Genomic DNA, 15,735 nt, shown 5'->3' on the forward strand with positions numbered 1-15,735 from the left:
TCATGCTAACATATTTTCTTCAAATTGTACTTTGTGAGACGAATGTCTTTTATTGAATCAATAAGGCATAGATTATTTCTCTTTTTTTTCATCAAAAATTCTCTCTTAAAGCTGGCATTATGCCTGAGAATACAAAAGAAAATTTCACAAATTTTGAGTAGCACTGAGTAATAAGTTTCATTAGAACAATTTTGTTTATAGGTGCAACACAAAAAAGCTTCATGAAAAACTTTGTCCTGATTTAAAATTACAGTATTAGACAAACAACTGAACATCGCTGACATCAATACCTCTTTCTCTGAGGTACTATATTCATAACAGTAGATCATTGAATGTTGTCTTTCAATGTATATATAAACACCCAGTGAATTCCTCAATGAGTGCAATTCATTTGTCACAATATTCAATGCACCTCTGGTATGTAAATTGAGTGTGTCATCCTTTCATCTGTAAATTTACATAGAGATAATCTCTTTATTTTACTACTAGCACTAACGTTAGTCGACATTTTGAATGTAAATTCTATTTAAACAATAACATGACTACAGCGAGGACACAATGTTGATTGCTTGACACTTTATTTATCACTATCACATGAATTTATCATGCCACCAATGAATGCTCGTCTTAAAATTTTACATCTTTTGATCTTACCAAGGAGTGTTGGTATTTAAACCTGAAGAAAAGAAGTATTAACTTAAATTATATTGTTATGACTCTACATTGCACGTTGTCATTAGGTGTGAGACTGCGCACCATGAGACACAGGACAGAGACAGGAAATAAGTGTGGAAGTAAAAAGATGGCTGATGTAAACAAGTGTTGTTATTATTCGAATGTGTAATTGTTATCCGACTATTAGTCTATTATTAAATTGCTGTTTTTACCTATCACTTTCGTTGAGGTTCTTTGGGCTCGCTGTAGGCAGAGTTACAGCAATTGGTGTCAGAAGTGGGATTCTCAACGAAAGTGGGAACAAGGTCTTTATACACGACCGTTACAACATTTTTTTCTCGGATAACCCAACGTAAGTTTTGGTGAGAAAGATACGGGATGGCGTCAACGAAAACACTTGGTCAGCTTTCATTGATAGAACTTAGACGAGAACTTAGATGCAGAGAGCTGAAGGTAAGCGGCAACAAAGAGGCGCTCATGGAGCGTCTGAAGCAAAGCATCATAGATGATGAACAGGATCCGGACACCTATTTATTTGAAATAGAACCCGATACGGGGGAGATTTGGAAATCGATGAAAGAGCAAATAAAGGAAGACCTGAAATTGGTGAAGGATGAACTTAAAAATGAATTAGGTAATAAACTTAGCTCTATGGAATCCGTTGTGTTTGGATTGAAAAAGGATATGGACGATTACAAATAACAATTAAGAGATGAGGTAACTGAGCTCCGGTCGCGGATGGTAGAGGATGTCGATTCGCAAATTCAAGTATTACAAAATGAAATGAAGGCGGAGCTAGAGAAAAAACAAGATGCGGGGGCCACGGTGACTAAAATGATGGGGAAGACTAAACCGCCGGTGTTTGACGGCTCTATTTCTTGGTCAGTGTACCGATTGCAGTTTGAAGCGGCGGCCAAAGTCAACAGATGGAACACTAAGGCAGAGAAAGCAACTGGTCTAGTGTTGGCACTCAGAGGCAAGGCAGCCGAATTGTTACAGACAATGAAGGACCAGACGGACTTCGATGCTATGGTCAATACAATGGAACTGCGATACGGCGACGAGCACTTAGAATACAATTGTTTAGAATACAATTAAAAAGCCGACTGCAGAAATGTGGAGAGACACTACAGGAATTAGCGGCAGACATTGAGCGTCTTGCCCGTCTGGCTTACCCATTGGCAACACCAGAATTTTTGGATGTTATTGTTACAGATGCCTTCATAGATGGAGTGCGAGATGCAGAACTTAAAAAAGCCATCCGAATCAGCGGAAAACGGAAAGTAAGCGAAGCCCTTATCTATGCTCTGTCCTATGAGGCGGCAAGAGATTCAGCGAGGGCCACGCAGCACAGCCGGACGATAGATGCTCGGGAGGAAGATCCTACACAGCTGGTACGAAGACTGGTAGGGGAGGCTATAGACGAAAGACGACCCTAGGAGGAGGATCTTGCACGGCTGGTCAGAAGGGTGGTGGACGAGACTAGAGACGAACGGCGACCCTATTTCAAACAAAATAGAACACTTCTTCGCTGCTGGAACTGCAACACCCCTGGTCATATGCAAAGGGATTGTACCAGAGGGTTTCGGGGTCGTGGACGCCAACCACAAGAAAGACAGAACGGCAACCGGGAAAACTAATGTCTGCCGGTTTCACGGAGCGGAGACAGGCAGCGCGGTATAAAGAGGCTCCAAAAATGGTTATTTCTGTCACTGTGTTGGGAAGAAACAGAAGTTTAAAGGTACAAGGAAAGATCGGCCACGGGTGTTGCGCTTTTCTTTTGGACACCGGGGCATCTCGGTCGATAATTAGACCCGATTATATTGGAGATCAGGAAATAACAGAAGCAAACAGTTATACACTGAAAACAGCCAGTGGCGAACTAATACCAGTGTTGGGGCAGGTCAAACTTAACTTTGAAATTCAAACCCAACCATTCTGTCATGAGTTCCTGATCGCAAACGTGACTGACGAGTGTATCCTCGGCTTGGATTTTATGCAAGCATTCGGGCTGTCTTTAAACATGGCTAATGGCACTGTACAATATGCTAACATGGAGATTCCACTACTTGAGGAGGATAAGGGATACGGTCAAGCGAGAAGAATTTTGTTGGTAGAAGATACGACCATACCAGCACAATCGGAATGTATATTATGGGGAAAGGTTGAAGGACATTGCAAAACCATTAGTACAAAACTCGTAGAAACAGCGAGAGGAACAGAAAATAGTCTGGCTGTAGGAAAGACGTTGGTGGTCAGTGTTGGTGATAGAAAGGTCCCTGTGAGAGTCATGAATCTTTACTCGCAGGAAAATAAGTTACGAGCGGGCAGTGTCATAGCGGACTGTTACCCCGTGGATCTGATCACACAATGTCGGGATGCAGAGGGATCGACAAACACGGTAGCGAAGGAGAGCGCACAGATACACAAAATTCTTACCAAGATGGAAGAAAATCTTTCGATGGAAGAATATAACAAAGCTGAGAAATTAATTTTGGAATTTATGGACATTATGCCCTGTGACGAGGATGATTGCGGGAGGACAAACCTTGTACAACACCGTATTGATACGGGAAGTGCCAGACCCATTCGACAACCACCGCGTCGTCTACCGTTGGCAAAACAGCCAGAGGCCCTCGATATGCTCGAACGCATGAAACAACAAGGGGTCATCGAGCCATCCAACAGCCCGTGGTGTTCACCGGTTGTATTGGTTAAAAAGAAAGATGGGACTTTACGGTTTTGTGTTGATTACCGGGCATTAAATAATGTCACGCAGAAAGATAGTTATCCTCTTCCCCGCATTGATGACACATTGGACACGCTCGCCGGATCACGAATATTCTCTACTCTAGACCTCAAGAGCGGATATTGGCAGATAGGGATGCATCCCATTGATAAAGAGAAAACGGCCTTTTCAGCTGGAAGTGGCTTGTGGCAATTTAAGGTGATGCCATTTGGCCTATGCAATGCACCAGCTACTTTTGAGAAATTGATGGATCAAGTTTTAAAAGGTCTTAACTGGAATACTTGCCTAGTATATCTTGATGACATTATCGTGCTCGGAAGAACATTTGATGAACATCTGAACAATTTGAGAGAAGTGTTTCAGAGGATTCGAAGTGCGGGTATGAAGCTCCACCCCAAGAAGTGTGACCTATTCAAGAGGAAAGTAAAATATTTGGGCCATGTTGTATCAAGCGAGGGTATAAGCACGGATCCGGACAAAAGTGAAGCGGTTAGGCAATGGCCTGTCCCTGGAAGTGTACAACAACTGAAAAGTTTTCTGGGTCTTTGCACTTATTACCGACGCTTTGTTCCAGGCTTCTCTAGGATTGCAGGAGTCCTTCACCAACTGACAGAACAGAAAAAACGGTTTATATGGACAATAGAATGCCAGGAGGCGTTTGAAAAGTTAAAAGAGGCTCTCCTTTCGTCGCCGATGTTAGCATACCCACTGGCGGGTACACCATTCATTCTGGATACGGACGCAAGCGGTACGGGGATCGGTGCTGTGCTATCGCAGAGCATTGATGGAAACGAAAAGGTCGTAGCTTACTTTAGTAGAAGGTTGTCAAAGTCTGAAAGGAATTATTGTGTTACGAGACGTGAATAGTTGGCTGTAGTTGATTCAATTAAACATTTTCATAAATATCTCTATGGACAAAGGTTTAAACTGAGAACTGACCACGCAGCCTTGAAATGGCTACTATCTTTCAAGAATCCAGAGGGACAGGTGGCGAGATGGGTTGAACGGTTGCAGAATTATGAATTTGAGACTGAACACAGGAAGGGACTGATTCACCAGAATGCCGATGCATTGTCTCGAAGACCATGCGAAATGCAGTGCAGGCACTGCGTGAAGGCAGAAGAAAAAGAAACGGAGTGTCGTCGTCTAGGAGTAGATGTTACCGGGTCCTGGTCAGATGAACAAATTAGAGAGGACCAGTTGGAAGATAATGATCTGGCTCCTATTCTGCTATGGAAGGAGAATGGACAACGGCCCGAGTGGCAGCACATCTCTGAAAAAGGGGCTGCCACGAAAGCGTACTGGGCGCAATGGGACTCAATAACCATCATTAATGGTGTCCTAAGAAGGGTCTGGGAATCCGTTGACGGCACATCGAGGCGTTTTCAGCTTATATTACCGAAAAGCAGAACGGTACCAGTGGATCTCATCTGGGCGTTAATAAGACCCTCGAAAAGGTTCGCCAAAGATTCTACTGGTTCAGATACAGAGAGGATGTAGAGGAATGGTGCCGGGGCTGCGACATCTGTACAGCCGCAAAGGGCCCTTCACGCAAAACAAGGGGACGAATGCAACAATACATAGTTGGAGTTCCGTTTGAAAGGATTGCAATCGATGTGGCAGGGCCATTTCCTGAAACTAGACGAGGAAATAAGTACATATTGGTAGCTATTGATTACTTCACTAAATGGCCGGAGGCGTATGCGATACCGAACCAAGAAGCAACAACGGTAGCAGAAACGCTTGTAGAGAACTGGATTAGTCGTTTTGGTGTCCCAATGGAACTACACTCCGATCAGGGCAGGAACTTTGAATCTAGAGTATTTCAGGAAATGTGCCGGGTGCTTGGCATCAATAAAACTCGCACTACACCACTACACCCGCAGTCAGACGGAATGGTAGAGCGGTTTAATCGTACCTTAGAACAATACTTGTCGAAGGTCACCGATGATCGACAAGACAACTGGGATGCATACATTCCAGTGTTCCTGATGTCCTACAGGAGTTCCATCCATTGCTCTACTTCATATACCCCTGCAAAGATGTTGTTCGGCCGGGAACTTCGGTTGCCAAGTGATCTGCTATTTGGACTTCCGAGAGACACACCAGTCACTTCTTCTGAGTATGTCAACGATCTTAGACGGCGTCTGGAGGAAACACATTCTCTGGCTCGTGGGACAACGAAGAATAACTGCGATCTAATGAAGACTCGATACGATAGACGTGCAAATGCCTCGGGGTTTCAGGAAGGCCATCTGGTATGGCTATATAACCCCCAGAGAAGAAAAGGGAGATCTCCAAAACTCCAAAGAGACTGGGAAGGTCCATATCGTGTCGTTAAAAGGATCAACGATGTGGTCTACCGAATTCAGAAGACTCCACGGTCTAGCTTCAAGATTGTTCACGTGGATCGGCTTCATCTTTATCATGGCGGGGCAAACTTTGTTCGAGACGAACAGTTTTAACGAGGGGGCAGTGTTATGACTCTACATTGCACGTTGTCATTAGGTGTGAGACTGCGCACCATGAGACACAGGACAGAGACAGGAAATAAGTGTGGAAGTCAAAAGATGGCTGATGTAAACAAGTGTTGTTATTATTCGAATGTGTAATTGTTATCCGACTATTAGTCTATTATTAAATTGCTGTTTTTACCTATCACTTTCGTTGAGGTTCTTTGGGCTCGCTGTAGGCAGAGTTACAGCAATATTATATTATATATATATATATAGGTCATTGCAATAAAAAAAAATCAAACATTTTCACACTTTAGACTAATGCTGGCCAGTCAGAGGACACGACCCCAAAAAATGAGGACATGACCTCCTTTAGCCAGACATGTGGTAACTCTATCTAGAATTAGAATTTTATTTAGTACAGTAGTAGAATCTAGTACATATGATACTCTACAACAGTGGTCTTCAATGGGGGCGTTTTTGTGAAAGGGGGGGGGGGGGAGCCAAAGGGGCGCTGGGTACAATAGGGGGCGTAAAGGGGGTGCTGGGTATAAAGGGGGAAAGAAGAACTAAAATTGCACTGAAACAAAACAAATAAAAAATTTCCTCAAAATTAAAGCAGGCAAACTAAATATAATTTAACCTTTTTTTTTAAACAAAAACATTGACAAAGTGTTGATACGAAAACTCAGTGATATTTAAAGAAGTATAGTCATAAGTTTTAGTGAATTGCATCTAGATAAAAAGTAGTCCAATGTTCTACTTTGAATGACTGCATTTTCAGATGAGGTTATGAAACCAAATCGGCTTCACGAATATATAGCAATATCCAAAAATAATTTAAGAATATTCATACACAACTATAAAAATCTACTATTGAAACAATATTAAACCAAAAAAAAAACACAAAAAAACAGTAAAGCAGGATATGGTTTAGTGGCCTCTTAGAAAAATGCCTAGCTCTTTTTTTAAGTCTTATATGATATTGTTTGAAAATTGATTAAAAATTAATTTAAAATTTTTAAAAACATATCTGTGGCACAAAAGACTTTGTTTTTGTAAGCGATGAAATATATTTTCAAAATTGTCTAGTTATGTAGCTTATGAAGACATACAGGAAACCATCAGTGGTTGGACGCTACAATGGCTTCGTAAGTAATATAGAATAAAGAAAAGATCTATCCACTATTCACCTTGTGAGTTATGACACAGGCAACATCTTGTTAAAATTTTAGCCCCCAATTTCATTTCTATTTGAATCTTATTCTAAAAATTGTAAATAAAATACGAACCCATGCCTAACAAAAGTGCATCTTTCAACGGTTTTGTGAAACAAATGATGAGCAACAAGCTAACTCTGGTAAACTGAAAACTGAAGTTCGCTGGATTTCGAAAGGGGTTTGGTATTGCTCGTTTTGTTAAGCTCTTAAATACCATTTTTGATATATTTTTTTGAGAAACGAGGATTCAACAATTAGTGATGACTTAAAGCAGGCTAAAAGGAAATTTTTTTTTACATGGTAAGCATCTAACACGAATGAAACCAACCTTCGAATGCAAGGAAAGAAATTGTCTTCCATTTATTATATTATTTTCTCTTTTATCGAGATATTGAATCTATTTAAAGAGTTTTACAATCAGACATAACTTGTTGTTGACAAATGAATTAGCCTACTGCCTAAGGACATTGATATCTATGCAATTCACCTAACAATGCTCTATGAAAAAATGATGATTCAATTCTAGGATAAATAAATAACAAGGTTACAAAGACAGTTTGTGTGGAAACACAAACTCAAAATCGGCCCCCGAAGTGGTCCACCTAGAGTCTTCACCAGGATTTGAACACAGAACTTCCGGTTCCAAGTGCTCTATACCCCTCAGTCACTGCATCTCCATATATTAATTTAGCGTACACTTATATTTTTTTAAATAATAATTATTAACCTTATCCATACATTCAAAATTAATAATATGTTAGTTACATGTAATGTAATAAAGAGAAACTAATAAAGATATATATAATTCTTCTAACAAAATTAGATAAACTGGCAACAGGAAAAAACAAATGTACAAATAAAAGACTTTCCCCTCACCAATAAAAATTAATATCTCAATTGTCATTTGTCATACAAACTAGACATAGATCTAGCTAGATCTAGACCTAGTTATAGATCAAATCTAGATTCAAGATCTAAATCTAGATCTTATAATTACTAGACCTAGGCCAATGTTATGATCATGAATAGTAGGCCTTTTGTTACTGGGTAATGGAGTACTATAACATAGACTCGCATAGACTATGATAGACTATGGACTATGCTGTTCGTATCCGATTCATTTCTTAATTGATACTATTGTTTAGCCCATATATAATAAATAAATCTGCACCTCTATGCTGTCAGAAGATTTAAGTTATTGCCTTAATAATTAAAATTTTGTTCCAATTATCAATACATTTATAATATATATATATAAATATTATAAATATATCTAGATCTGGGCTCTATTTAGTCTTATTTAGACTATCAAGTGTAGGCCCCTATAATGAGGATCTAATATGTCAAAAGTGTGCGCTATAAAAGTAGTTCATTATTTTTTTAAACTTATAACTAAAACAAAGTTCGTATCACAATTCTTTTTAAAAACAACATTTCAATCAGTATTCTATTCAATGAGTTAGTTAATAAAAGGAAAATATATTTTATAATGATCCATTGAAACTTTTACCATTGTGACCTTAGATAGATGAAAATTTTTTGTACCAATGGGCGAATCTATGAAAGAAGTCCATGACCTTTTTAAAAAAGTTACCTCCCCTAAAGTGGTGTATTTTTATGAAAAATCTGCTTGCATATATATAATTTAAAAATTAGATGGTTCACTTTCGGAAAAGAAAAAAGTAGCAGTTGCATCAGAACTTTAAATGATCTAAAACATAGATCATGTTGTCCGATTTTCATTTTCTCTCCTAGTTTCTGAGATCTAAATGGGACAGACAGGCCACACAAAACTAATAGCATCTTTTCCCCTTTAGGTGGCTGCTAAAAATAAAAAAATAAATATAAATGACAATTACTAAACATCTGTTACTGATGTTCAAATTGAGTAGCAGGAAAAAATAGATTTACAAAATTATGTCTTCAGAAAAAAAATGTTACCATAGGAGGCACAGAAGAGATATGGCTGCACTTAAATGTATCAGTAAAATTCCAAACTGTGGTCGAAAATGGAATTATTTTTTAGCTTTTCCATCAACATACATGGTTAACCTAGATTTAGTGCGTAAAAAACTTATAGCAAGCAAAGAAATAGACTGGATGTAGTCACTAGAGACTTTCGCCTTGCTTTGGCTAATTTAAAGCTTGAAATTTCTAATATTGTCAGACTGCAGGAGGCATAAGGTTCTCATTAGCTTAATTTCATTTTGTAATGAATTCAGCAATAATAATGTTGATATTAAAAATAAAATAAAATTTAAAATTAAACCTAAAACAGTAGGCCCTAATATTCAATTTTAAAAAGGGACTATTCTTAGGATTTAAAAGAAAGTCATGACAATAAGATTAATTTTTTTGTGAGATCACTGCAAATTATTTGACATAGTTTTTGTATAATGATAATAATTGTAATGTCTTCGATTCCAAAGATTAAGGGTGAGTGCAGTGTTTCACATAACTATGCAAACCCAGTTGTGACCTGCATATTTTCCAGAATTTTATGCCGACAAAGTTGTTGTCTGATGATGGTTATTGGTTATTGAAAGCATAAAAATTAATAAATGAATGACATTTTGTTCAAATATGCCTTCTCAAGCTTATTTATAAGTGTTTTTCTTCGAGGGAGGCGTTGGTAGATTTTTAAAAAGAAAAATATGAAAAGGGGGCGGTAGGCCAAAAAAAGTTGAAGGTTGTTCTACAACTACAAACTGTTAAATTTCAAATGTAAAACTTTAGTAAATTTAGACTTAGATCTAGATCTAGTAAAAGATTTAAATATCTGAAATGTCTGAGTCTGAATATATCTAGCTACTACTACTCCTACTAGATCATCTATCAGCATGTAATAGTCTAGATTATTTTAGAGAAACTTAGATGAAAATGTATTAGGGTTATATCTAATCAAACTTTATAATATAAATTGGGTAATAAATTGCTTACCAACAAGAAGAACAATAATTATTCCAGGAATGATAAAAACCGTATTATCAATTGTTTCTTTAACAGGACCAGAACCGAATTCTACCATTTTTTTTTTCAGCTTTTAGTCTACTAAGAATGTAATGTTCTACTTCGGAAACTTCTTTCTGTAAAATTTGTACACAAGTATAGACTCTATAAATGTAGATCTAGATGGAAACTGAATATACTCTCTACTAGAGTAGATTAGTAGATATAATCTTCTAGCAGACAACGTAATCAATGTTTTTAATTTTTCAACAAATTACCGGAAAGTGTTGTTGTGTTGTAAATGTAAAAAGCTAACTATAGTTATGAGTTATAGATCTATATTGAAATAAAATAAAACGAATCAAAACATAGATTCTAGTAAAAAAAAATATATATAAAAAATTGATTAACATGCATATATATATATATATAAATATATATCATGGGCGTAGTCATGGGGGGGGGGTTCAAACCCCCCACCCGAAATGAATCCCCCCACAGGGGGAGGATCGGAATTTAGTGACTGATTTTTTGCTTTGATTTTGTTTATTTTAGCCCCACCCGAAATGAATCCCCCCACAGGGGGAGGATCGGAATTTAGTGACTGATTTTTTGCTTTGATTTTGTTTATTTTAGGTGAGATTTTAATACTAAACCATCACTTATCCCGGCACAAACAAGGGGGTTTTGAGTTTAAAACCCCCTACCAGGGGGGTTTGAGTTTTAAAAACACTACCAGGTGTTTTTGCAGTTAAATCCCCCTCTTCTATAAAAAAAAAAAAACAGAAAAAAAAATGCTAATGACAATCCCCAAATTCCAAGAACACAGTTAAGGAAGATTTTGATTTTAAACCCCCTTACAAAATTTACGATAACCCCCCTCTTCAATATACAAAAAGCAAATTACACACTCATAATTCTATGAGCGTATCCAAAGGGGTTTTGAGTTTACCCCACCCCTCTTCAGTATAGGGTTTGAAGCTAAAAAATACATCTTCAATATAAAAAAAAAAAAGCAAATTACGCACTCAAAATGTTATGAGCGTAGCTAAATGGGTTTTGACTGAGTTTTAAATTTAAACCCTCCTTCAGCGGTGTTTTAACGTAAAACAAAATACCTGTTCAATATAAAAAAAAGCAAATTACGCACTCAAAATGTTATGAGCGTAGCTAAATGGGTTTTGACTGAGTTTTAAATTTAAACCCTCCTTCAGCGGTGTTTTAACGTAAAACAAAATACCTGTTCAATATAAAAAAAAAAGCAAATTACGCACTCGAAATGTTATGAGCGTAGCTAAATGGGTTTTGACTCAGTTTTGAATTTTAACCCCCTTTCAGCGGGGTTTGAAGGTAATAAATACCTTTTTAATAATAAAAACAAAGCAAATTATACACTCAAAATGTTATGAGTGTAGTCAATACCTCTTCAATATAAATAAAAAAGCAAATTACGTAGCCTACTGTGACGAGATGTTAATTAGTTATTATTTGGGCTTGTTTGTTTAAGTCTAGGGGAAATTATATTATTTTATCCCGCTCACATATAAGATTTTGTACAGGCACACTGCAACTAACAGTAAGAACAGACCAATATTATACGTTTATAAATAAAAATAATTTAATAAATGAAAGTTTACAAAAGATAAATGATCAAATAAAATTATAATCAAGAAACTAAAAGAAGGTGCTAATATCTAACATAACTGCTCATCATGGATAGCTAATTGGTGAGTGATTGGAAGAGAAGAATGTTCCTATGTCTGGCTACTTATTTTCTTAGCTGCTAGCCCCGTCTTCTGGTGGTCGTAGGACTGGCACTCAGAAAGATGAGTCATCCGGCTCTGTCTTAGGACGTTGGCTTGGGATGTTCTCTATGCTGTAGGCAAAATGGCTCTAGAGTGAGGCCGCTGCCTGTTTAGCAGTAGAGAGGGTTGGTGCTGCAGACTAAGTTGTAGTGGGATGAACTCTCAGCTGTGATCTCTAGCTCGTAGAGAGCCGTGCTAACTCAACACTAGTTTATCTTCTGCAGCGAAGGTTGCTCTAATCAGTCCGCATTAGGCAATAGCTATTGGGCAGTGGACAGTTTGGGCCGGGTACTGGGCAGATGATATTGGGCAGTAAAAGGCACTGTGGACACTGGGCAATATTTTAAGGCCAAGGACAGTAGGCAATGCCTTCTTGCTAACAGGTATATAATTGGGGGGGGGGGGGGTATCTGGTGTGGTCTGCTCCGGTTACAGCTTTCTATGGAGATCTGGTAGTTATAGCAATCGGGTGTAGCAATCGGGGGTAGCAATCGTGGGTAGCAACCAGGCTGGGGATAAGACAGACAATTATGAACCTCCTAAAGGCATTGAGCAGGGATTCCCATATGCCTTGCAATCAATCAGATGTAGGCATTGGTATCAATCCCAATAAGGCATTTAAGACAATTAAGTATAAAATCTTAAAGCAAGCATATAACTCAATAACAAACAAAATACAAGTAAGATAACCACAATAAACGTGTTATCATACAATGTGGGATGATATTAGTCAAGATTAATCTATTGAATACGATTACGTCGATAAGTAATCAGTTATAGTAAAATGGGGAATGAGCATATTATATAGTAAAGGATAAGATGAAAATAAAATACTGGGGATCGAGATACAATGATAAGGGTTTGATATAATTAATCAAAATGAAATTCATCTAAGGAACTATAAGTTCACAAGCGTGTGAGACATAATTATATGTATGAGGTATATAATAGAAATGTGAAATGATTAATTTCACATGGGCTCTGTAAGTTTAGAGCACTGTGATCTAAGTTCTTAGACAGAACTTAGATTCACGAAATGTTATTGTTTACATCAATCCCTAAGATACAGGAGTGGATGAAACATAACAAATCAAATATAATAACTACGGTTTCAAATGTAGACAACCATAGCGGCATTAGTAATACTATATGAAGATATAGCATCGACATAAAATAGTACAATTTACACACATAATAAATTCATAATGTAATGACGGGGAACGTTGTTGTGTACTAATGTGTACTAGTGTACTCACACATTCCTATAAGATAAAATAAGTATAGTAAAATGTTTACACTTACCCGTTTGTCCCTAATGAAATCTCACAACTAAACTTCCTAACAGAGGAGACTGTATGAATCCTAGCGGGCTTAACTTGGAATGCTTTGGTCTCCCTATATATATAGTTGGGGCATTTTGTTTAACGGGTGTGGAAGATAGCTAGGTGATTTTCTCACATGTATCTATGTACTGGACATGTCAGGCGTCATGTCCGATTTATGGCCTGTACCGTGAGAGTAGGGACTAAGGCGAATATGTATTTGTCCAGCCCGAGTGCAATGCTATTCTTAGAGTGATGTGTATACTGCTGTGGGGGAGGGGGAGAGAATAGGTGTGAAAAGTTATTAGGCCGCTGCGTGCAGAGACTATTGTGTTCTGGTCACCTGCACAGCGGTCAAAATTAAAAGTTAGCCCTAGAGAGGCTAGTTAATGTTTTACGTCGAGATTCGTCCCGTGAGAAACAGTGCGAGGGGAGATAAATCCTAAAGGAAATTAGTTATGGGTGGACAGGAAAATAATTGTTTAAGTTAAAAATTAAAGTTTCTCACGGTTTGCTGGGAAAAACTCAAATGAAATTTTGCATGCAAGTTTCGTATCGTCACACCTACTCAAAATGCTATAAGCATAACCAAATGGGTTTTTAGTTTAACCCCCCCCCCTTTAAAAGGGGTTTGATGCTAAAATATACCTCTTCAATATAAAAAAAAGCAAATTACACACTAAAATTATTTGAAATAACTTTTAATAACATAATAATACATCATGTATCCAACACTAAAAATAATTCTTAATGTTATCGATGTGCATAATGTAGGCTATTAACAATTAGCGGAATATGAAATGCATAACGTTAAAAAAATAGCTGAAAATAACAATGTTTCAACTAATATGCATATTATCCCATATATAGGCCTATTAATAAATATATATATGTGTGTGTGTGTGTGTGTGTGTGTAGTTTATACCAAGCCTTTTTTCTTTAATCTTACAAGAACGTTTGTAAAAACATCTTCTTCTGCATATGTGAATGTAGATCTATCATCGGCAAAGTGACTTTAGATAAAGGAAATATCATTGATAATTTAAACCTATCCTTAAACAGTTCTTGGCCCTTTATGAAAACATTATGAAAAGATTTTAGAAGTCAGTTATAGAGATCGGGTCTAAATCAAGGAATTTCTATGCCGAACTGGGAGTCGACCCCTTAGTAAGATTGTGACAGAGTGTCGCATGAGGTTTGCGGGACATGTTCTCGACAAAATGATTTTTCCCCCAACCCCCCCCCCCCCCCAAAAAAAAAAATCCTGGCTACGCCCATGCCAGATTTTTGTGGTCGTGTAATTATTTTATTATTCTGTACCTGGGACGGCCTGTAAGTTTGTAACTATTTTATATTTTCTTTTACCAGATCTATTGTTACACTATGTGTAAATATACTTTACATTTTATGGTAGTTATTTTATTTTCTACTTGGACTATTTGTCATAATAGTTGTCAACATGCTGTATTAAAGATGGCGGCGCCCATTAGTTCCGCTATGAGTGTTCTACATCTAATAGAATATATGATTTTGCATTTATAGTTTTGCATTTATGTATTGCAGGCTATTGTTACTGCTGTGTTATTGCTGCTTGAAGCTGATATTACTCTGCTGCTATAACTGCTGTAACCTCTGCTGCATTTATTACTGCTATTGTTATTGCTTCTGTAGATCTAGGGAATCTCTTATCTTGTGTTATTTTGATTTTGTTTTTGTAGTGTTGCCGTAGTCGGCTTAGACCTAGTGGCTTAGTCTGTTCTTAGTGATGCGATGGTATCCCCCCAGATCTTCTAAAACAATGCAAAACTACTCTAATCCAACCTCTACACGAACTGCTTTGCAAATGTTGGCAAGAAGGTGCTGTGCCACAAGACCTGCGGGATGCTAAAATCATTACACTGTATAAGTACAAAGGTGACAGAAGCGACTGCAACAATTACAGGGGACTCTCCCTCTTAAGTATTGTAGGCAAAGTCTTTGCTCGAATAATACTTCCCAGGCTACAAAAACTCGCTGATCGGGTCTATCCAGAATCACAATGCGGCTTTCGCTCACGGAGATCCACGATTGACATGATTTTCTCCATCCACCAACTCTAGGAAAAGTGCAGAGAACAAAGGATGCCTTTGTACATTGCGTTTATTGACCTGACAAAGGCCTTCGATCTAGTTAGCAGAGATGGCCTCATTAAAATTTTACAGATAATAGGCTGTCCACCCAAGCTACTAAATGTAATCATATCTTTCCACCAAAATATGATGGGTACAGTGCAATTCAACGGTGCCAAATCTGAAAGTTTCAGTATAAACAGCGGAGTTAAACAAGGATGTTTCCTGGCCTCAACCCTCTTTGGAATACTATTTTCACTGTTAATCCACAACGCGTTTGACAAATCCACTGAAGGCATCTATCTCCATTCCAGATTTGATAGCAAACTCCTAAATATTGCCAGACTGAGGGCCAAAACTAAAATCAGAGCCACCCTCGTAAGAGATATGCTATTCGCGGATGACGCAGCGGTAGTGGCACACACGCAAGAGAAACTTCAGTCACTAATGT

General features: G+C 37.8%; 1 protein-coding gene across 1 annotated transcript; it reads left to right on the plus strand.

The window, feature by feature from the left end:
* Window positions 1-1,053: 1,053 nt before the first annotated feature.
* On the plus strand, window positions 1,054-1,377 carry LOC129924030 (scaffold attachment factor B2-like). The gene has a single exon (XM_056017628.1). The coding sequence runs from the start codon at window positions 1,054-1,056 to the stop codon at window positions 1,375-1,377; it is 324 nt and encodes a 107-aa protein (XP_055873603.1).
* Window positions 1,378-15,735: the final 14,358 nt, after the last annotated feature.

Source organism: Biomphalaria glabrata, chromosome 18 (assembly GCF_947242115.1).
Source record: "Biomphalaria glabrata chromosome 18, xgBioGlab47.1, whole genome shotgun sequence".
Classification (NCBI taxonomy): domain Eukaryota; kingdom Metazoa; phylum Mollusca; class Gastropoda; family Planorbidae; genus Biomphalaria; species Biomphalaria glabrata.

Excerpts from the sequence above, each read along its gene's own strand:
- LOC129924030 (XM_056017628.1), top strand. The coding sequence starts at position 1,054 with ATGGCGTCAACGAAAACACTTGGTCAGCTTTCATTGATAGAACTTAGA.